The sequence below is a fragment of the Ovis canadensis genome, chromosome 18 (genome assembly GCF_042477335.2).
Source record: "Ovis canadensis isolate MfBH-ARS-UI-01 breed Bighorn chromosome 18, ARS-UI_OviCan_v2, whole genome shotgun sequence".
NCBI classification, from domain to species: Eukaryota; Metazoa; Chordata; class Mammalia; order Artiodactyla; family Bovidae; genus Ovis; species Ovis canadensis.
In genome coordinates this window covers 48,762,591-48,786,705 of record NC_091262.1, presented here as the reverse complement: position 1 = coordinate 48,786,705, position 24,115 = coordinate 48,762,591, and the positions used below count along the sequence as shown (strand labels likewise).

General features: G+C 40.4%; 1 protein-coding gene across 7 annotated transcripts in view; it reads left to right on the top strand.

Moving 5' to 3' along the window:
* The window catches only part of STXBP6 (syntaxin binding protein 6), a 269,983-nt gene that overhangs the window by 70,143 nt on the left and 175,725 nt on the right, over window positions 1-24,115 (top strand). For all 7 annotated transcript variants that reach the window (XM_069560223.1, XM_069560224.1, XM_069560222.1 and 4 more), the window contains one exon: window positions 4,419-4,607. In XM_069560223.1, the coding sequence (XP_069416324.1) occupies window positions 4,454-4,607 (154 nt within the window). In that variant the 5' untranslated portion in view covers window positions 4,419-4,453. The remainder of the gene's footprint in view (window positions 1-4,418; window positions 4,608-24,115) is intronic.

Here is a 24,115-nt window from a genome sequence, read left to right as displayed (position 1 = left end):
AAGTGTGTGTGGGCTTCTAGTTGCCTTTCCTGTGACAAGAGTCAGTCTTTCCTCATGGATGAAACTCCTGGAGAGGGAATTTATGACAACTGAGTTCCTTTGGAGGATTTGTCTTTAGACAGATAAAGGGAATTCAGAGGAAGCCTCTCCCCACATTTGCTGTTCATTCTGGTGCTTTTAGCTCAAAACAATCAATAGACTAAAGCAGCATAGTTCTGGGTGGCATGGCCTGTCCCCCTTCAGGGTCATGTAGATTGGAGTGACACTGGTCAGAGGTGTACCACTGCTGTGTATTCATCTTGATTTTCTTACAAAGGGCTCCAGCCATGGGCAGGGCATTGATTTACCAGCAGGAAGACCTAAGATCTGAGAAATCTGCTTGACTGAATGGAGAAAAGAAGTCCTCTGCATCCTCTTCCTGTCCCCATGAGAATACACTCTTCCATCCCCACGGTTCCTCCTTAGACTCAGTTTTTCACCTAATTAGGTGTCAGGGTGGCTGCTGGAGAACCAGTTAGAGAGCTGATTACAACTGCAGATCCCAAGATTGTGATTTGGTGGGGGTAAAGGAAGGGCCCAAGGGTCTGCATTTTTGAAAAGCTCTCCTTGCCAAGTTCAGATGTGCAGTCAGGTTTGGGAAACACTCATAGATTATTTCTATGAATCTACATTAGTGCCCCTTTTACTTTCTGATTCATTCTCTTCTAATCCACTGTCAATTTCCCTTTCCAGAGTAGCATCAAAAACATACGCAGGTGCTCACAGGCATGTTCATGTCCTTGTCCTGAACAAAAATTTTAAACAGTTTCTAAATGGAAGGCTACATTTACTGAGTTTCTGCAAGAGTGTCTTCTGTTTTTCTTACTTAGAGAGTTAATTTAAAAATTCCATTTTAAGTATTCATTGCGATTCAGGCACCAGAATAAGTGATTTGCATGCATTGTTTCATCTAATTCTTTCAGCCCTTCCATGAATTAGGTGAAGATCTTCCCACATGAGTAAACTGAGAATCTGGAATTTTAAGAGGTTTACGCACATTATACGTCTTCAGTTTTGGAAATAAAATTTGAACCCAAGTTTGTTTGATTCCAAACCTTGTGCTCATTGAAGTTATTGGTTCTATTTTTCCTCTGGTTTTTTTTTTTTTTCCTCCCTTTTGTTCTTGGCCGCTGAATATCCATATGAAAAAGCAACACAAGGTCATTTCCATTTCCTACCAGTTTTTCAAAAGATGAGCAAGATTTCCTATGAGTTTGTTAACACGTGCATATTGCTTTTCTTTCTTTTTTCTTTTGACAGATTTTGCATAATAAAATGATAGCTTTCTATTTCTTTTAACCACAATTTTAGAAAAGTGTGACTCTGAGTTGGAAAAGCAGAAGCCTTGCCACTGTTGGGAAGGCTCTGGTCAGAGAATGCCTGATGACTTTGGGAAGATGACTTTCTTCAATCTTCCTAGAAGTTTGAAGCCACTGTGCTACCATTGGCTTTCTTATTCCCACATCCCCAAGTGCTGAGAGGTGAGAGGCCTTGGAGCTAGAAAAAAGCTAGTTTCTCTCCTTTTAAAAAAAAATGTCCCTGTAAATTGTAATATCCTGCCTAGCAAAGTCATAGGGTAAATCACAGTGGGAGAAATTCTGCTTGCTAACTTCTTGGAAATCATGGGATATCAGTTAGAGGTCAGCATATCAAGAGATTCTGTCATCATTTTGTACTCAGCTAGGATGAAGAACCTGCTGGCAATGATAAGATATGATCTGAGCACATCGACCTGGCCACAGATCTGTATTGAAGGATAGATAGAAGGATTTTTTTGTTGTTGTTTAGTAATAAACACCAACACTTTTTATTGTTTATTCTTGGTGCCACTGAGAAAACCTACTTACAGAATTGAAAGCAGGAGAAATTTCTTTAACCAGGGGAATGTTCTTTTTCTTTTTTTTTTTATAATATATTTCTTTCCTTCTATGAAGTTACAGGTGTGGATCAGTTATAGATGGACAGCTGTGTTGTAACATTTGTGAATCTTGCATTGGGAGGAATGTTCCATGTCTTCCATCATAAATCGTCTGAATTTAAGGGAAATCTTTAATATAATCAGTAGTCAACTCCTGGAGAACCAGGAGCCTATCTTAATTATTTCTTACATCTCTAATACTGAGCATTGGGGTGGCATGTAATAGGTGTTTATTTACCGATTGCCTCATTTGTAAAATTCATCTAGAGTCATCTGTTTTCAACATCTTGCCACACATTCTTCTTCTCCCTCTCTCTTACTCCATATTTGTGTGTGTGTGTATCGATAGATACAGTTTATAACATGAATATTTTGCTAAATCACTTGATATTAAGTCGAAGATATCATGACACTTCACCCCTAAATACTTTATAACATATCTCCTAAGAACAAGGACATCGCCAGCATAACCAAATGCTGTCATTTCATTCACAAAACTTAGCATTGCTACAATAACATTGCTTAGCACATTCAGCTGTTCCCCTGTGGCTCAGCAGTAAAGAATCCTCCTGCAATGCAGGAGATATAGGTTTGATCCCTATATCCTATGGGAATGGAGAAGGAAATGACGACCCACTGAGCAGCTCTTTGAGCTGCCGTTGCCGTGTATAGCTGTATTATTGATCTCTGCAGGATCTCCGAACACTGTACAGCCTGCATGACCTCTGCGTGTGCACGCTGTACAAACCGTTGGCCTTCTCTGCACCTTTAGTTTTGTCATTTGTTGAACAAATGTTGAATACTGATTAAGATATTGATGATGACATCCAGGATGACTGGAATGATGGCATAGAAAACATTGACTCATTTATTCAAGTTACAGTTGAGTTTTTGGATGATATACAGTTAAAATTCAGATTGACCTTGAATGTAATAGACACAAATAAGCATAATTAAGACCTTTAGGGAATACAGCTTTGGGAAACTAAATATAACATGGGGACTGTGTATGTGTAACTTTGAGGGATTGGGGAGAGAGGGGACCCATTGTGAGTCAGCAACATGCTGCTTTATTTTCTTAATTATTGGGCACACAGTGCCAGTTAACAACAGGAGCATAGCATGTGGGAACTGCTGGGTAACATTTTCAAAATACTTGGCATTGGTCAGATATTTTTTTAGAATTCTGTGTCCGCTTTAGCTTAAGGAAACTGGAGAATTTGCCGAGGGTCCAGAGCATGGCAGTGAGAGGCAGAGGAGTCCTGGAAAATAGGACCCATTGAAAGAGGCTAATAAATAAGGATTAATTACTTAGCTTGATCCAAAGCAGCTGAAGGGTGATTAAATTAATGGTCTTCTGTTGCATATACAGTTATTATGGGGAAGATGATATAATTATTTCCTTTATGAATAGAGTTAGGGAAATAGATTTATATTAGAGTTCAAGGAGATTTCGAAGTGACTTTAAAGATTTCTCGACATTGGAAAGATTTCTCAACTGAAAATGGTGAAATCATGGTCCTTGTAGAATGGGAATGGGGTGGGTGCCACCTGCTAGGTAGAGTCAGGTACAGTTGGGGTGGAGACTGTCACACTTTCTTGATCCCATTTTGTGGTGTTCATCTCTTTGTGTTGAATTTGTCATTTTCAGCAAGTAAATCTATATTCCTTTTTTGTTTGAATTTTTTTCAGTTATTATAAATGTGAAGGCCTTGCTTTTAATGATTGAAATATAATGCATTTCAAGCAAGTGAGAGGTTAAACCACAAATTGAAAATTACCTCAACTGTAAATAAACTTGCTGCTCATTTTTCTTCATTGCAGTTGATTTACAGTGTTTTAGGTATACAATGAAATGACCTTTCTCACACACACACACACACACACACACACACATATATACTTTTCAGATTCTTTTCCATTGTAGGTTATTATAATATATTGAATATTCCCTGTGTTATATAGTAGGTCCTTGTTGTTAATCTATTTTATATATAGTAGTGTGTTTCTGTACTTCCCAAATTTTCGATTTATACCTCACCACCCCTTCCCCTTTGGTAACCATATGTTTGTTTTCCATGTCCGTGACTCTGTATGTTTTATAAATAAGTTCACTTATACCATTTTTTATTTGGATTCCACATATAAGGGATATCATATGCTACTTGTCTTCCTCATTCTGACTTACTTCATGGAGTATGATAATCTCTAGCTCCATCTATGTTGCTGCAAATGGCATTATTTGATTTTTTATAGCTAGGTAGTATCCCACTGTGTTTCTATACCGTATCATCTTTATCCATTCATCTATTGACAGCCATTTATATTGCTAATAGAGTTTTTGTCTTTTTCTGGATATTTGCCTGGGAGTGGGGTGGTTGGATCATAATCTACTGCTCATTCTTGTGTGTCTCTTTACAATATTGCCAATTTCAACCTGCCTTTTCTTTTTCTTCTCTAGAAAACTCACTGCGTGCCCTGGTTACTTGGTTGACAATGAGTGTCAAATCTGCGATCAGCAAGGAAATTTTTGCACCTCTTGATGAAAGGATGTTGGGAGCTGTCCAGGTCAAGAGGAGGACAAAGAAGAAGATTCCTTTCTTGGCAACTGGAGGTCAAGGCGAATATTTAACTTACATCTGCCTGTCAGGTAATAAAAATGATATGAATATTATTAAAGATGTCTTCTGTTTTGCAGCAGTTAATTCTAGTATCCAGGAGGGTTACAGTTCACGGCTTGAAATGGCTGCCTTCCACTCTTTGCCTGTCTGTTGTCTTCCTTGATCCTTGGAGACTCATGGCATCTTGACTTTTGAGGTTGCCTTATATGCAGAGGTAATGAAGTGCAGTTTTAATGTGTTTTCCATTTCATTAAGAGCACCTGCTTGTCCATACTTTCCCTTCACTAGGGCCTTGACATAAAGTGGGCTATCCTCTTGAGATTTTTGTTTTAGAATGCCTCCTTGTATTTGGATAATTATTACTACCAGCAGCCTGAGTTTCATGGACTTTTTTTAATTTTTTTCTCAACAGTTGCCAATAATCAGTAATAGTTGGTCTCAAGATAAATATCGACACCGTATGGAATGTGAGAAAGTAGCTTCAGCTCATAAATCACAGCTTTGCCCGACAGCTGTTCCTTGTCAGGAAGAGGCATCTGTTCCATTAAGCTTAGAATTTTGTGTGATTATTATTTTTTTTTCCTCTTTCTGTTTGTGATTGTAGGAGATCTGTGGAACTTACTGTGGATTCATCCCAAGTTTTTTTGAGATAAAATTTGGATAAGTTTTCTATGGAGCTCTGGGTGATGCTAATCTGAGGACCTAGAACATTTGTAATGTTTCTGATATTTCTTGTAACTGGGCAGTGGAAAAATTAGTCTTGCCTTTATTCATCTTTTCTTTCCCCCCCTAAGTTTCTCCAGTTGTGGCTTGGGAATAAAACTTTATTTTTGGACCCATTTTTAGCTTCTTTTTTTTTTTTTTTAAGAATTAAGCCTTTGCTCATTTCCTTATCAGAACTTATTTCAGGGTAGCGATAGCTTTTTTCCAGAAAGAAAATGTAAAGATAACAATAGGACTGTGCCTTAGTGTAAAATGAAATGGAAACGGAGAGCTGTTTGGTAAGAATGCCTTCTCAGTGGTTAGAATGAGGATTGACCCTGAAATACTGGTCTTTCTTTAACCCCAGTAGTGATTAGGTTAATACAATTGGTGATGGGTTGGAAGATATTTGCATTCCTTTAATGTGCTGGGCAGTGCTTGCTACGCAATAGGGACTCAAGACTTCAGTAGCCTCTCCTAATACCTTCCTAGTATTTTGTAAGTGAGGTTCAGGTCTTAAAAGTATTTTCACATCTTTAAATTTCAGTTCTGGAGTTTTTGCTTGTACTGATAGTGAATAGAAGGCATTAAACTAAATTTTGTTTTGTTTTTGGGCTGAGCTGAACCTGGGATGAGCGTGGATGCACAGTGATTCTAATTTTCTTGAGCTCAATTCTCTCACCGTTCCCTTGAGATTTCTTGAAGACAGGTAGGTGCAGAAAAGGTGGATGAAAAAAGGGCATTTTTGTTTTTGGCCTCACCCAGGTGGCATGTGGGATCCTAGTTCCCTGACCACAGATTGTACCTGTGCCCCCTGCTTTGGAAGTATGGAGTCTTAACCGCTGGACCGCGAGGGAAGTCTGAAGAGGATGGTTTTGTTTACCTTTAAGGCACATGCTATTGTCAGCCTATTGCTGATCATGAAGTTGGTAATGTTACCTGGGTCCTCTAACCTCCTCCTCTCAGTGAAAGACTTTGACCATTTGCCATAGGGAATAGTAACTGGGGACTTATTGGGTAACTGCGTTTCCTTTATAAATTACCAGGACCTTCAGGTTGAAAGTCTGAAACTATGAGACTTGCTTTTCTGTGACATTCTAATGTAGGAGAGTCTTGAGTTCTGAAAGTCTTCATCCTTTTCATGGATTTGAATTTTGAGAGGATTGGTTGACAAAGCAGATCTGGCATTAAAGCAGCTGGTTTAATGGAAACTGGGGCAGGAGAAGACCAGGCAACTTTGACAACCATGGTTTTTTTGCAGTTTGAATTTTCTCATAATTGAGAAAGAAACAGCCACCTTTAGTTTCTATCTTATGCAAAGCATAGAGGCCTATCAATACATTTCTGATAAAGCATTGTTTTAATTAACAAGTAATTAATTATGCAAATTTTACTAAGGAATTTTTATATACTGAGCACTCATGGTGGGTTCAGTTAGGAGAAAAGCTCATGACACTTACGTTGTTCAGTGGGGAAGGAGCAGTAGTCGTTAATATTTTACTCACCAAAATAAACATAATTATTAACTGTGAAAAGGTTAAAGAGGAAAAATATAATGATTTGAAAGCATGTGCTAGGAGGATTTGGATTGTTTGAGAGAACCCAGAACTGCAGGAAAAGTAGGGCTCCTTGGTTCTGAAAATAGGTGGTGTGGGTGTGGGGGGCATTCCAGGCAGAGGGAAGGGCGGCTTCTTTGAAAGGTGAGCTGGATTCTGAGTTCCGCCTTATCTCCTGTTCAGTCCTGTTGAGTCTTTGTATCTCAGCTTACCTAGGAGACTGCAGTGGAAGCAGGGCCCTGGAATGACAGCTGTTCCTTCCTGCTATCAGAGCGAACCCCCTCTGCTTTCTGGGAGTCCAAGCCCTTCAGCCCTTGTGGTTTGGTTGATGAAAACCAGCTCTCCATGTTGAACAGGCAAAATTTGTCCAAATTAAGGCAATGTCTGCAAATAATTTTTAACCACATTTCATACTGCATAAAGAGTTATATTCTTTTTATAAAGAGAAGACTATCAAAGCTTTCAAAGCTTGCCAGTGTACGCATGTCAGCATGGCTGTTTTATATACTGAATGTCTTTTACTAATGCTTTTCTGTGTTTGAATTTTTTCTGTGTTTGGCCGTCTGAGTAGGAAAGGCCTGTGATCAGGAGACGACTTATTTTTCAGAGTGGGTTGTATCCTCTAGGGGAATCCAAAATGGTGCTGAATCAGGGGAAATAAACTCTTTCTTGAGTTATGTTATAATTATGTAAGTTGGACGCAACTGAAGCGGCTTAGCATGCATGCACACAAGGAGAGAAATAACCTCTCCAGTTCATTCATGGAGCTTTGGGATAGAATTTGAGTGTTTCTCATTGGACTTCCTGGCTGACTTCTTGGATTGTATGCAGATACTTACTACTGAGATGCCTCTATGATTAACATTCTAAAATATTGGTTTCCACTTTTTCTTTTCAGTAACGGCTGAAATTTAAAAAACTGAGAATACCAAGTGTTAGCAAACATGTAGAGTAATTTGAGCTCTCATTTTTGCTAGTGGAAATGTAAAAATGATAGAACTGCTTTGGTAAACAATTTGACAGGTTGTTTATAAAGGTGAACTTGCATACGTATGACTCAACGAATCTATTCCTAGGCATTTACCCAAGGGAAATAAAAACATGTCCATATAAAGACATGTAGATAGAAGTTCATAACAGTTTTATTTATTATTTATAATAACCAAAAATCAGAACTCAGATGTCCACCTATATGTGAGTGAATAAGCAAATTATTTTATAACTATGCAGTGGAATACTAACTGGTGATAAAAATGAACCATCAATACATGTAGCAACATAGAGGAATCTCAGAAACCTTGTATTGGGTAAAGAAGAAAAAACAGAAATGACCACATGCTATATGATTCTATTTATATTAAATTCTAGAATGGATACAACTTAAGCTATAGTGACAGGAAGCCCATTGGTGTTGCCAGGTGGTGGAACTGGTGACTGACTGCAAAGAAACATGAGGGGATTTCTTGCAGTGCTGTAAGTGTTCTATATGTTGTTGATTGTGGTGGTAGTTACTTGGGTGCATACATTTTTCACAACTCATCAAAATACATACTTAAAGTAGTTACATTTTATTATGTGTAAATATATCTTGAGATATATTTACTCTTGAGAGTCCCTTGGACTGCAAGGAGATCCAACCAGTCCATTCTGAAGGAGATCAGCCCTGGGATTTCTTTGGAGGGGAATGATGCTGAAGCTGAAACTCCAGTACTTTGGCCACCTCATGCGAAGAGTTGACTCATCCGAAAAGACTGATGCTGGGAGGGATTGGGGGCAGGAGGAGAAGGGAACCACAGAGGATGAGATGGCTGGATGGCATCACCGACTCGATGGACGTGCATTTGGGTGAACTCCAGGAGTTGGTGATGGACAGGGAGGCCTGGCGTGCTGAGATTCATGGGGTCGCAAAGAGTCAGACATGATGGAGTAACTGAACTGAAGTGAAATATATCCTGAAAAAATTGATTCTCAAAAATGTCTTACAGAGTCACTAGTGGGATGATCATAAGAATTATTTAACTGTCTTATCTCAGTCTGCGCCAGAAGAGGGGTAGCAACTATGCTCTCCTTTATAGTTACGAGAAGTTATTCTAGATGGTCTTTTGAGCCCTCGGACAGAGGCAGCTGTGAATCACTGCAAACCTGTGCTTCCATCTATCTGATCTGTGTCTCAGTGTGTTCCCAGTTCCTGTAGCACTGGGAACATTGCCAAGTATAAACACAATAGATGCTTAAATTGAAGCATTGATGGTTCATTTTATTGCTGGTTAGTATTCTACTGCATAGTTATAAAATAATTTTTTATTCACTTGCATATAAGCAGACATCTGAGTTCTGATGTTATTATAAATAATAAATAAAATTGTTCAGTTCAATTCAGTTGCTCAGTTTTGTCTGACTCTTTGTGACCCCATGAATCGCAGCACACCAGGCCTCCCTGTCCATCACCATCTCCCGGAGTTCACTCAGACTCACGTCCATCGAGTCCGTGATGCCATCCAGCCATCTTATTCTTGGTCGTCCCCTTCTCCTCCTGCCCCCAATCCCTCCCAGCATCAGAGTCTTTTCCAATAAGTCAACTCTTCACATGAGGTGGCCAAAGTACTGGAGCTTCAGCTTTAGCATCATTCCTTCCAAAGAAATCCCAGGGCTGATCTCCTTCAGAATGGACTGGTTGGATCTCCTTGCAGTCCAAGGGACTCTCAAGAGTCTTCTCCAACACCACAGTTCAAAACCATCAATTCTTCAGCGCTCAGCCCCCTTCACAGTCCAACTCTCACATCCATACATGACCACAGGAAAAACCATAGCCTTGACTAGATGGACCTTAGTCAGCAAAGTAATGTTTCTGCTTTTGAATATGATATCTAGGTTGGTCATAACTTTTCTTCCAAGGAGTAAGTGTCTTTTAATTTCATTGCTGCAGTCACCATCTGCAGTGATTTTGGAGCCCAAAAAAATAAAGTCTGACACTGTTTCCACTGTTTCCCCATCTATTTTCCATGAAGTGATGGGACCGGATGCCATGATCTTTGTTTTCTGAATGTTCAGCTTTAAGCTAACTTTTTCACTCTTCTCTTTCACTTTCATCAAGAGGCTTTTTAGTTCTTCTTCACTTTCTGCCTTAAGGGTGGTGTCATCTGCATATCTGAGGTTATTGATATTTCTCCCGGCAATCTTGATTCCAGCTTGTGTTTCTTCCAGTCCAGCATTTCTCATGATGTACTCTGCATAGGAGTTAAATAAGCAGGGTGATAATATACAGTCTTGACGTACTCCTTTTCCTATTTGGAACCAGTCTGTTGTTCCATGTCCGGTTCTAACTGTTGCTCCTGACCTGCATATAGGTTTCTCAAGAGGCAGGTTAGGTGGTCTGATATTCCCATCTTTTTCAGAATTTTCCACAGTTTATTGTGATCCACACAGTCAAAGGCTTTGGCATAGTCAATAAAGCAGAAATAGATGTTTTTCTGGAACTCTCTTGCTTTTCCCATGATCCAGCAGATGTAGGCAATTTGATCTCTTGTTCCTCTGCCTTTTCTAAAACCAGCTTGAACATCAGGGAGTTCACGGTTCATGTATTGCTGAAGCCTGGTTTGGAGAATTTTGAGCATTACTTTACTAGCATGTGAGATGAGTGCAATTGTGCAGTAGTTTGAGCATTCTTGTTATGAACCTCTATGTACATGTCTTTATGTGAACATATGTTTTTATTTCACTGTCTTGAGGAATTATTCTCTGGGTTGTCTTACTGGTATAGTTGACATAACAGTGTGCTTTTGGTACTCAGTCCTATCTAAAGAAAACATCTTAGTCTCTTTCTTCTTGGTTGGCCATTGTCAAAGCTCTAAATTTTGCTGGGATTCAATTCAGTTGACAAGTTCAAAACTTTAAACGCATAGCTTACTAAATACCTCATGACAATGCGGACTTTATAACTTGGAACTGTTGGCTCATTCAAATTGTGAAGTAAGCTTTGCCTACGACTATTTCTATAGTCAGTTGCCCCCTCCATGATATTTGGGCCTACAAGACCAAACTAGAAACTTGCTGAGTCCATGATTGGACTCAATCATGTCCAATTCTTTGCAGCTGCATGAACTGCAGCACGCCAGGCCTCCCTGTCCATCACCAACTCCCGGAGTCCACCCAAATCCATGTCCATTGAGTCGGTGATGCCATCCGACCATCTCATCCTCTGTTGTCCCCTTCTCCTCCTGCCTTTAATCTTTCCCAGCATCAGGGTCTTTCCCAATGAGTCAGCTCTTTGCATCAGGTGGTCAAAGTATTAGAGATTCAGCTTTAGCATCAGTCCTTCCAATGAACACTCAGGACTAATCTCATTTAGGATGGATTGGTTGGATCTCCTTGCAGTCCAAGGGACTCTCAAGAGTCTTCTCCAACACCACAGTTCAAAAGCATCAATTCTTTAGCGCTCAGCTTTTTTCACAGTCCAACTCTCACATCCATACATGACCACTGGAAAAACCATAGCCTTGACTAGATGGACTTTTGTTGGCAAAGTAATGTCTCTGCTTTTTAATATGCTGTCTAGGTTGGTCATAACTTTCCTTCCAGGGAGTAAGCGTCTTTTAATTTCATGGCTGCAGTCACCATCTGCAGTGATTTTTGGAGCCCAGAAAAATAAAGTCAGCCACTGTTTCCACTGTTTCCCCATCTATTTGCCATGAAGTAATGGGACTGGATGCCATGATCTTCGTTTTCTGAATGTTGAGCTTTAAGCCAGCTTTTTCACTGTCCTCTTTCACTTTCATCAAGAGGCTAAGGTTCCACTTAGGCCCTACTAAATACAGCATGAGAGGTAGCGGGGAAACTTACCTGAAAGTGTTATGCGTGAGATACTGAAGCTAAAAGTTGAGAAACTGCACTGCCTTGGGGGATTCTCTGGGTTGTCTTATTGGTATACCTGACATGATAGGATGTTTTTGGTACTCAGTTCTATCTAAAGAATACATATTGGTCTCTTTCTTCTTGGTTGGCCATCATCAAAGTTTTGAATTTTGTTGGGATTCAATTCATTTCACAAGTTCAAAGCTTCCTTTGGGCTCTGAGGGTCTAGGGTTCTGAACCCTCTTGAAAATTTTAATAGCAAATTTCATCCCTATTTCATATATATCACATAGGGATAAATTCAATTTGTTAATAATCCAAATGGATATGCAAAACAATTATGAGAATTTGAGAACATTCTTTATAGTTTGCTATTGGAATTAATTTAACCAAAAGTAATTGTCAGAGACCTGGCATAAGAAAGAAATTCTTTTTATCTACTTTCTAAACTCAGACTAGATCTTGTCTCAAGATCTATAGATATTAGAGGAAAGAAAAGGAAAAATACAAGACAGGTGAACTTTGACCTTGATAGAAATGATTTATTCAGGAGTGGTGAGCTCACTTTCCAAGAGTTTTTACCCACGAAAAATGAAGAAATCTACATTGAACTCAGATGACAGAGCTATTAACAATGAAAGAAGAAATACAAGACCACTATAATAATGAACTATATTTGTTATTCTTTATTATAAAAGTAGTAAATATTGAAAATATCTTTCAGGTATTATATACATGAAAATAAAAATCATCCTGTCTCTGTTTTGTTGTCTTGTTTTAATTGCAGTTAATCCTCAAAATGTCCCTACCTTGCTTAGGTGGTGTATATTTCTTTTTCCAGATGAAGGCACCGGTGTTCTTCAGAGATGTCCCAGGTTACCACTTTTGAAGTGACTGAAATCCACTCACTCCTTGTCACCTCAGTGGCTGTGCTTAAACTACCATAGCACTTCACCATTTTTTTCCAAGAGGAGGTGTGGTGTAGAGTGAACCATGTTTTAAAGAGCAGGTTTCTCCCCAACTCTTCAAAATTCATAAAGACATTGAACCGTTTTGGTCTCTACTGTATCTACAGTTTTGACCTGTACTGTGTCTTCTATTTCATTTCCGAGGTTTTTGAGTAATAGACTTTCCTCCATTTGAGATATACATCAGGGTGAGGCTTTTATCTCTTCATTGTAGAGATTGGGCACGTAAATCCAGCCCTAAAACTGTAGGTAGCTCTAGAAGACAGTGCAATAAAAAGCAAAGTTATTTCCAGTGTCTTGATTATATGAATCTTTCCACATCCTTTTTTATTTAGAAAAATATAATGTCTTCTATTATACTTCACATTGAGAATTTGGCCCTTTTGTGTTATGTGTGGAGACAAATTGGATTAAAGCATTTGCAAGGATGATATCCTTGGTGGTGGTGGTGGTGGTTGTTCGGTTGCCCAGTCATGTCTGACTCTTTGCCACACCATGGACTGCAGCACCCAGGCCTCCCTGTCCCTCACCATCTCCTAGAGTTTGCCCATGCTCATTGCATCCTTAATGCTGTCTAGCCTTCTCATCCTCTGATGCTGTCTTCTCCTTCTGCACTTGATCTTCCCCAGCATCAGGGACTTTTCCAGTGAGTCATCTGTTTGCATCAGATGACCAAAATACTAGAGCTTCAGCATAAGTCTTTCCAGTGAATATTCAGGGTTGATCTCCTTTCAGATTGACTGGTTTGATCTCCTTGCTGTCCAAGGCACTTTCAGGAATCTTCTCCAGCATCCGCAGTTCAAAGACATCAATTCTTGGGCATTCTGCCTTCTTTATGGTCCGGTTCTCACAACTGTATGTGACCACTGGTTGGTTACATGAACTTAAAAGAGAGGGTTTTCTTCTGAAACATCTTCTGGCTGAGTAAATGTTGCCACCTGGCGTCATTTGTAAATAACCTTTGGTGTAGCACCTACCGTGACTCCATCGCATGCTTCAGTGCTCAGTACAGTTAGGGAAGCGCCAGCTCCTCTTTGATTTAGGAGCAGTAATAATACTAATAGTAGTAATAGTATTTATTGAGTAGGAACTCAATAAATTGACCAATATATTGGGCATGGTTCTATGCCCCTTACGTATATTAACTTATTTAATGCTTCTAACAATGTTATGAGGTAGATAACAGTACCATCTTCATTTTGTAGATGAGGAAACAGCCTCCGGAAGTCAATTGGCTGGCCCACGGTCATGGGTTTGTGAGTTACAGATCAGAGATTTAAACCCAGGTGGTTTGATTCTAGGCCTATATTCCCTTAGACACTGTGCTCCTCTCTCTGTCTGTCTCTTAGGCATAAGAGTCGTATGACAGAGATCTTCCCAAACCAAGCATCTTCTCTCACCCTCCCTCACCCGGCTCTAGAGATAGTCACATTTTGGGATTACTCTACTTTTCTACCAGTTTAGGCTTTGGTTGGTTTTGGCTGGACAGTGACAGTCCTCTACACTAGTAGCTGGGCTGTTAAGGAAACCCCGCAATAGAGTGAGAGTGTCAGAGGATGTATTTGAGTCTTACAGAAGATTGATTCCCCTGGAAAGTTCTGAGAGGCTCCTCACAAGAGCACCACGATGTATGAACTTTTCTTCATTTATGCAATGAAACAAGTAGATGCCTTTAAGTGTCTTTTAGAGTTTCCTCGATGGTTCTAGATCCCTTCCTGTGAAAAGCAGTGGTAATAATCATTTGTCTTTTCTAAAGCCTTATGAATAAGCAGAGTCCAAAAATGGAGAACAAACCACTTAACAGGTGTTATCTCACTTAATCCTCACAATAGCCTTGTGACGTGGCTTTTGTTGTAGTTTCTACTTTACAGGAACTAGCTAGGGTGTAGAGTGGTTGAGACACTGCCCAGGGGCTGGCAGCTAGATGGTGATAAGGCTGAGACTCAAATCTGGGTCCCTTTCCTTTCCATCTGTGCACATTAAAAAAAAAATACTTTAGGACAGGCCTGGAACCAAGAAACTGAACTCTCCCTTTCCTTAATATCAATGTGACAACATTCCTTGCACAAAGCGCTTTAGTCTCCAAGGATTGGGAGGATGTGCTGTCGACCACTTCAGCTTTTCTAGTGGTTTAGCACGCCAACAGAATTTTCTTTTTCCATTCTCTCATGTACGTGTCCCAATACTAAAACCAGATGGAAACAAGGGAAAACTGTTTAACAGAGGCCAGTGCCAAAACATTTCCTTTAAAAAGGAAACTCCATCTGTGCACTCTCCCACCACACAGCCCATGGTAAAGAACAGGGATTTCACAGCTGACTCACTTGTGTTCGTTTTGATTAGTTTTGACTAATTGCAAAGGTAGAGCAAGCGGTGGTTCCGGCGATTGCAAACTAAGGCAGCGCTCCTCCTGGAACGCGGCTGGCAAGGCGCTGGGAACCTGGCCTACGTCCTAAACAGCAGCTGAGCAGCAGGCAGGGTTTTAATTCCTGCAGGTGCGTTCTTCAGTGGCCATGATTTTTACCCCTTTTAGAGGTTAGTGCTCTTCGCTGTTGTGTTGTGCATTAAAGGTCATCAGGGTTTCATTCGTCAGTAAGTTGTAGTCAAAGGCTCTTGCATCCACCTCATTTCCCCATACTTCCTACCTTCTCCCAGCTTAACTGTGCAGAGCACGGGCATAGGTGCAAGACTGCTTCAGGATAAAATATTGGCTCTACTAGGTCTTTTAAGTCTTTGAGCCTCAGTTTTCTCATCTATAAAATGGAAATAATATTTTCATATCTCCAGTTAGCTGAACTTTGTGTGTGTGTGTATATATAAGGCCTGATTCCTAGAAGGTGCTCAGTTTCATGAGGAATGTTATTACCTTGTCAAGCAGTGGGGCATTCACTTGTCCTTGCCAGACAGGCATAATCCATCTGCAGTGTTTAGAAAACACGTTAGCATATGTCTGATAGGCTTCTGTGACCCTTTGTGTCACGTGGGACGCAGATCACACGAAAACCCAGATTTGTTGTGGGATTTTCTCGCCTCTCCTTCCACGCTTTTCCCCTTTCCCTTTCAACTTCACTTTCTCCTCCCCTCTGTGTCCCACCCCGCCAGGGATCTCAAGGTCTTTGTGACTCCCAATTTCTAAACTTAGCTTCTCTTCATTCTTGGTTCCAGATTATCCCCACCCCAAACTGGGATACTAGGGGACATCTTTCTGCCCTTCCGTTTCTGAGAGTTTGAAGTCATTCACTCTGATCTCATGAGTATTTGTGCATTGTTGGGTCTATTGGATGCTGAAGTCCTTGTGTTGAGGCCCCTTTATCCCGTTTTGTAGGCAGAGAGGACTGGCTTAGTTGTGGCATTTCTGTTCCTGAAATGGGAGATGTTATTTTCCTGCACCTATCTTCACTGGATCAAAAGAAAAATTGAAGCAAAATAAAACAAAGCATTCTCCGGGGTCAATCAAGTGCACTGTTAAGCAAATAGCAGTTGTGGGAGAGGCTGGTGCAAACGCCTGTGGACCCAGCTTTGCAGCCCAGATCAGGTTCTTGTTTGCCCAGCTCTTTCCTGTTACCCTTCCTTTAGAGAGAGAGAGAAGATGAATAGGGTGATATTCCCATGCCAGTTATAGTCATGCCCAACCACAAGAATTTTCCAGAAGAAGCTATAAGTGACCACAAGGACAGTGAGGGTTACCTAAGATCAGATGACCAGTTAATTACTGTGAGCTGGGCTTAGCTCACATTTCTCTCTGGCCTCTCGTATCATCTCCATGATAGTGCTCACATCGCTAAGTGGTGTTTGTCAATTTGCTTTCTGTTCACCGACTGCTAGCCCCTGGAGGGTGGGATCTGTGTGTACACACCCCCTCCCTTTGTGGAACAGAGGAAGTATCAGGGAGGAATCAGGCAAAGTCCCTCTGCTGCTGAGATTGCTGGTTTGGGCTCACTTCCTGGGTTGGAGCTCTGGGCCGTGAGCTGGACTGTTTCCTTTCTTCTTCTTCTTCTTTTTTTTTTTTTAAACTTGCTGTTATTCACACTAAGATGCTGCTGGGTGGTCTTCGAATTCCCTTGGAATTCATCATGTTACTGAGCAGGAGTTTTTATTCTCCTAATGGCCCAGTTGCCCAGAACAAAATGTAGATTTCTCTGATTCCTTTGCCCTTGAAGAATCACCAAAAATGAGCAATTTCTAAACACTTCCATTGTAACCTACAGTGGGATGTTGTTACCTCACATTTTCGGAAGAGTTCTGAATGTTTTTCCTGAAGAAAGAGTTCATATTACAGGAGAATAAATGATTATTTAATGAGCACTGAATATATCAAAACTTTCCCTGAATGTTCTTTTCTCTCTGTAATCATTTTTAGTTCCATATTTCCTCAAAGCCAGCTTTCAAGGGGAAAATGGAGACTCCATTTTTATTAAAAATCTCCCTGAGACTATTCATACTATGTTCCTCCCCCCTTCACATATCATTTTAACACAGATTATTTTTACCCACCACATGTGGCTTATATGTAGTTTAGGGTGTAGACCTCATGCCCAGCTACATTTTAATGTTTGTATCAGTTTAACAAATTATGCTGCACTGAGAAGCAAGTGGATTCAAGATGACAAGAGTGTATCCAAGCTTGATTCCTGGAGATTGAAGTTTTTATTCTCATAAGAGGAAGCAATAGAATTGAGTTGTCCTCAGATTTTCTGGCTAGTATGAGTCAACAGCAGTTACAGAAGTTTTTTCTTTGGTTAGAATCCTTTCCACCTTGTGAATCAAAAACTGTTTTTGATTCATGAATTTTTAACTGTATTTCTTCCTATAAATGTAAATGTGTTCTTTATCAAAAAACATAAAGTGCCACCAGAAAAAAGGAAAAAAATGGGAAAAATCATGTAAAAATTGTGACTTTGACTGTTTCATTTTCACATTTTTTTAATACCCTCCGGCTTTTATAATATTCTAGGTAAAAGTTTGCCTTTTTTTCATTTATATGGTAACAATTTTTAATATTTTACCATCTTTATAAGCTTCATTTTAATGGATTTTTGGGTGCCATAGAGTAGTTAACCATCTGTTGCTAGATATTTTGTTTTTTAAATTTTCACAATGAGAAATAAGGATCTTAGTTTGGCCTTAAAAGAAAAATACCCATCTTCGAGATGAGGAAATTGAGGCACACAGAGATAACTTATGAGAGGAAATCTCCACACTGCTTCTGAATGGTGGAGGCTACTGGAATCTCAGTGCTCTGTGGGCCAAAATGAGCTTATCCCAAAACCCATGTTTGCCAGGACTCTCTAAAAGTAAAACATCCTATGACTTTGTGTGCTTAACAGCTGGTTAATCATCTCCATGATATGTAACATAGTTCTAGATCAAGTGCTCGTTGACATACATAAGATGCCTGCTCCCTTTGGGTGATGGTGGTGGTTTAGTCGCTAAGTCGTGTCCAACTCTTGCGACCCTGCGGACTATAGCCTGCCAGGCTCCTCTGTCCATAGGATTCTCCAGGCAAGAATGCTGGAGTGGGTTGCTTCCTTCAGAGTTAAGACATTATGTGATTTTTCATGTGCATTTGCAGGTATGTGTGTGCTCACTGGTCTAACACACACACACACATGCAGACACACACATATAAACACACATACATCTATGTTTGGAGAGAAAGAGAAAGAAGGTATGTGTCTTACCTAGAGTCAGCCCTCATGTTCCTTCAAAGAGACAGCTTTCTTGCCTGATCTTTTTGGTCTGCTTCATGTACTAATTCATTTGACATCTTCTATATTGTTGTTAGATGAGGGATGGGGAAGTGATAAATGTCAGCCAAACATATGATGCTTTCTTTCCAAGGTCAGTGCATTTCCTTAATGATTCACGCCTGACATTTTATTAGGTTCAGCATTTGACTCTACGGAGCAAATAGGATGAGGGAAACTAGCGTCTTAGAAATTTTCTTTTAGAACTCTAGAATTTTATAGCTAGGAGAATCCTTAGTCATTCTCAATACAGCCCCAACATTTATATGAAAAAATGAGGCCCAGTGGTGTTGGATGGCTTGGCTAATGTCACTGAATCACTGCAGTCCAGAAAAAGAAGGAAGAAAGCATGCGCAGATCTTCTTACCAGATTTGTTTTTGACCTTGACCTTGGGAGTGACTCTGGGGTTAGATGAGACAGAGATTCGTAGCTAAACTGAACTGGAAAATATATCCTCCTTGCCGTTCCTTTTCACATCAGTATGCAGGGGCAATTTGTACCACTCACTCTTGGAAAGAGCTTGTCGGGTGCCAATCAAGGAAGTTGCTCTGTCCCTTCTAGGATCTGGGTATTTTAAAAACCTGGGCATGGATTACCTGTAATGACCAAGTGTGTAGGCTTATCTCACTTCTCTCTCACTTTCTCCTGGGCTTGGGGACCCGTAAAGTGGAGAGTGCTTAGTGAGAGTATTTTTGAGGTGAAAAGCCAAGATGTCAATTGTCTCCAAATGTGATGCACTACCTGATCCATTGGGTTAAGAGAAGAAAATGTTAGGATTTCTATTTAAAATGTAATTGTTTTCTAATTTATATCTTTCCGTATGCTTTGTAATTGCTGTAATTTAGGGCTGTAGTTCAAGCCTGTAATTTACAAGTATGGCTATATTGGCAGTTAATACTCATAATTTTTATCGAGGGGATGCATAGTCAAAAATGGTTGGAGAGGCCCAGCTAGAGCTGTAGTGGTTGGAAGCTTTTGCTACAATAATAACAACTTCTGGCTGGTGAACCATAATCTACTGTTGTAAAATTTCTGGCTTCAGAGGTAGTTGCCCAAAGCAGTGAGCATGGAGTTGCCCTTTGAAATCACTCTAAGCCCCATTCACCCACTCGCAGTGATTCCATAGCTTTTCAGAAGGTAAGAGCCAGCTGCTGTGCCAGCTAAGTGTTCTAACACAGGTGAGGGTCTTAGCACAGTGTGTGGCTCTTGGTAGTTGCAGACGATGGCTCTCCTTTTGGAACCCGAAATCTCTCTGAGAAGTTACATGTTTTGGTTCTAACCTTAGGTGTGGTTTGCGTGGCTCTAAACAGCTGTAGCTTTGCTTTTCATACAGTGTCATCAGGTCCGACCTGGTTGATTTAGTTCGGAAGCTTCTTTTCCTTTTGTCCTATTTAAAAAAGGGAAACCTGTGTTTCCTTTCTGGACCTGACGTTTATGGATTCATCCAGGGGAGCCTCATTCTTTGCCAATAGGGCAGTGTCCTTGGTTCCCATATGAGCAGTTCTGTTGGTTAGTGTGTTTCCTCTTTCATACAGAATTATTTTTCTTTATTTGTCACTTGTTACACCTCATTGGCTGGAGCTGTAGAGACCATTCATTTACTTAGAACATGGTTATGTCACCGTTCTTTGGGAAAGACATTTTTTGAACTTAAATTCAAATACTAAGTTTCCAAAAGGTGTTCAGATGTATCATACCTTACCTAAAGGCAAACAGAAGTCAGAATATTCCCTTTTCTATAGGATTTGGAACTTTTAAAAGTATCACTTTTGTTTCCAGAAATAGTATAAGTCTGAGTTGGAGTTTGACTTTCTGTGTGTTTTTCAAGACGGTCTTTACCACCACCATGCCCTCATTCCCCTTTCTCTATCACGTCTCACTTCAGGGGTTCTGTTCACCTCTTCTTAGTTACTAATATTCTTTGCCTCCCAGACCCTGCTTTTGTAATCCATCACTGTGGACCACTGTTTCCTCACTCTGAAATCACTCTGCCCCCTCACCCATACTGTTAAAAAGACAATTCCTCAGAGTGACTGATCTGACATGTTAGGAGAGAAATAATATAAATTACGAAAACCTTTACAGACCGATACGAGGTCTGAATACCTTCCCTGAAGGCATTTGTATTTGCAAAACATGGCAGCCCCTCTAAGACTACTGGTGACAGTGATGGTAGAGCATTTATTGAACAACTAATATTGCACACTTTATACCTTCTCAGAGAATTATAGCTGGGGTTGATATACACACTGAATAAACACTTGTGTTTATTATTAAAACATTTTAATAATTATTATTTAATAATAAATAAGCATTATCCCATAATGCTTATTTCCTTGTTTTAGAAACATTCATTTGTTCAACATTAATACTTAAGGACTACTGCTTGGAACCTTTTGAATGATGACAGTTTTTACCTTGAATTTTAGAGGACAGCTTGTTAAATGGACTTTGATATCATTTAATTTGGCTGCTCTTGGTTTTTTGCATATTTAACCAAGTATTACAGGACAAAAAAATGTAACTTGATACTAAGACTTACATCACTCATATTCATAAATTGACTTCCTAACCAAGGGCACTTACAATTATAAATGCCTCCTTCAGTTTCAAAAAGTGTGTTTGTGGTATTGTTTTTTCTTTCTAAATCACTGTTAGCCAGTCTTCCAGATAAAATTCTCTGGCTTTGAGACTATGATATGATAGAGGTTTTGTTGCCAAGATTTTTCTACATAATATTTCAAACTCTCTTCCTTCCAAAATCTGACTTTATTTTGAGATACAGTACAGCTCTGTGAATGTTGAGGTCAGAAGAAGAAAGAAATCTTCCCCATAAAATGAGCTTTTTCAATCTGGACCAGGGATACCTCACCGGTCACAAGAAAGTGGGGGAGAATTTTGCAGGAATGAGTTTACATTTCCCTGTGACCAGTTTAATTTTGACCAAGAGGCAAGAATAGGATGGTGGTACTCAAAGTCTTTTAAGGATACAGCACTTGGCATTATACAATGTAGTTAGTATCATAAATACGTTGGTCTGTGCAGTATCGAAAACAAGATTTGGATTGGAATGATTTACTTAGACTTAGGAGTTGGCAACTCTAATTTTAGCCTAACCACATTGAGTCCAATTAGAACTTTCAAGTTTTACTTTGATGAGAGGTGCCCTGGAGAACATCATTTCCCTAAGTGTCTAATAGGTCTTATAAAGATAAGAGTTGCCTTGTGTATGTTGGCAAGTCAGATACACTGTGAAAAGTTCCAGAAGCCCTCCTGATTTGAGGCTTTTTGTCACACATAGTGTAACAAGTGGGGAAAGCCTGGGGCCCAGAAATGGCTAATCAAGTGATGGTTCTGTGTGAATAATCTGTTTCATCCATTTCTAGGATCCAAGTAACCAGAAGTAACCCTGTGTAAGGACAAAAATTTTGGAGACAGAAAAAAATATGGATTTGAATCTTGGCTCTATGACACATTGGTTGTATAACCTGTGTAACCTAGAGAGAATTAGCTTGGCCTGGTTGAGCCTTGTTCCCACTTACATAAAATAGTGGTTAAAAATAGCTATCTTGGTGGACTATTATCAGAATTGAAAAAATTGTTTGAGATATATAAACCACCTTGCTTGGCTTCAGACTATAATAAACGCTTAATAAATGTTAATTTCTTCATCATCCTCATCTGACATTTTAAAGCGTTCTTCTGTTGGTGACCAGAAATAAGAGTCACTGGTCATCTGGCAGAGAATGAACTAGAAAAGGCAAGAAAGCAGCAGCTGGTGACTTCGCACATGGCTCTAGCAGGAATGGAAATTTTGTGGAGAGGCCAAAGAGGGTTTCTTGTCCAAGGAATTTGATACACCTTAGGAGCTTGATCACAAGTTTTGTTACTGTCATACTGACATGTATAAAAGTATCCATTCTGAAGATAGAAATTATGTCTTTTCTGAAGAGCAAATAAGTGACAAGTTTCAGTTTAAAGTGAAGAGGTAGGATGATACTTACCATCATTAAATACGCTGAAAGATTTGGTGTAGTGAAAGCATAGGAGGGCTCAGGCACTGCTCTGTGTCAAGCTCAGCCGTATCCCATTCAAACAGGATGCTCCAGACCTGTGTGAACCACCGACCTCAACTAGGCAGTGGGAACACTTCATACCTTGTGGGCTTGCTGTGGAAATTACATTCACCTGCCAAGAGGCTGGCACAGCAGAAACCTCAGTAAATGCTGTTCGACAGCAGACTAAGCATAGTGTCTGTCTGTCTGTCTGTGTGTCTGTATGCACGCACTGAATCGTGAAAAATACAGCTCCCTCCTCAGAGAGCTTAAGAGCCCTGAGGATACCCTGGATGCTTAAACAGCAGTACATTCAAGGGAAGAACACAGTGGGACCCACCCTGACTGCCTTATGGCTATGCCGCCTGTTGACACCAAGTGCCGTGGCCCTGGCATTAGCATGAGTGCTGCCCTGTCGAGAGCGGAGTTTCAGTATCTTGTTTAGAAGATATAGTCAATCTGTGTGTTACAAGAACAAAGCACACAGACACCAGCTTGGTCGTTTAGCATGAGGTTTTTTTTTTTTTTTTTTTAAGCTGATATACTGTCAATTTTAATTTTCTTCTTCTTAAAATGTCATTGTTTGGGTGGAGAGCCTTAAACCCCCACAGGCAGCAGGCAGTCTTCACAAGTCTATACGCAGCTATGGCTTTAAGCTGGGCAGCCAGTCCCCAAAGAACTTGGCTTCCCTGCAGTTTGATAACAGGCTTTCAGGATGGGAAAGAAACCTCTGAAAGCCAATTTCTGGTTTATCATTCTATTTTCTCCTTGTTCATTTTAATGCAGACTAATGCCATTCATTTGGGTTTTCTTCTGTCATTAAAAGCTTTAGAAGCCAAAGCCTGCCTCTGAGGACTTAGTCTGTCCCTGATGAGAGATCATTTCTTCCATCCTGGTAGGCAGTGGCAAGCCCTCTTCTCTGGATGGGCAGACCTCTGGAACTTGGTCCTAGCTCCTTACTGAGGGCTTATTCTTTTCTGTGGAACTCCAGTCTATTCAAAGGCGACTGCCCTCCCACCCCTTAATTACATTGACCCACATGATCAAACACCTAGTTGGCAATGGTATTTGGCAAATTCCTAGTTGGCGATTCATGTTCAATTACTCAGTTGTTTGCCTGTTGGAAATTAAATGCCCTCATATGCTTCTGGATGCACATGGGGGTTGACAGCCAGTAGCTGCACGATGTAGTGAAGAAAAGAACTGGGGCTTTGCAGTCAAGTAGGCTTGAGTGTGGGTCTTAACTGGTGCCTGCTGGGTGATCTTCTACGAGTACCTTCCCCTCTCGGTGCCTCGGTTTCCTCAGCCATAAAGCTGAGTGTTCGTGTGGTTGTAAAGATTAGAGATGGTACGTGTGAAGCACCTGGCATGTTTCCTGGCACACAGGAGGTGTGTTGCATGGCAGCTGCCGCTACTGTGGTCATCGTCTTCTGCTTGTCCACCTGGTTGGTTGGGGCCCCTGGCCCTGGTCCCTGTGGAGAACTTGCTGAGGGAAGCAGGGCCGGATCCTGGAAGCCCTGTAGCCTGAGAACTGCTGTGTCTTGAGGAGCAGCCTCACTGCCTCCCCACAGCACTGACTGCCCCCCACCATAGGCCTGATGCCCAGGTTATTGCCACTGAGGGCTATGACTCCGTCTCACTTTGCCGTTTGGATTGA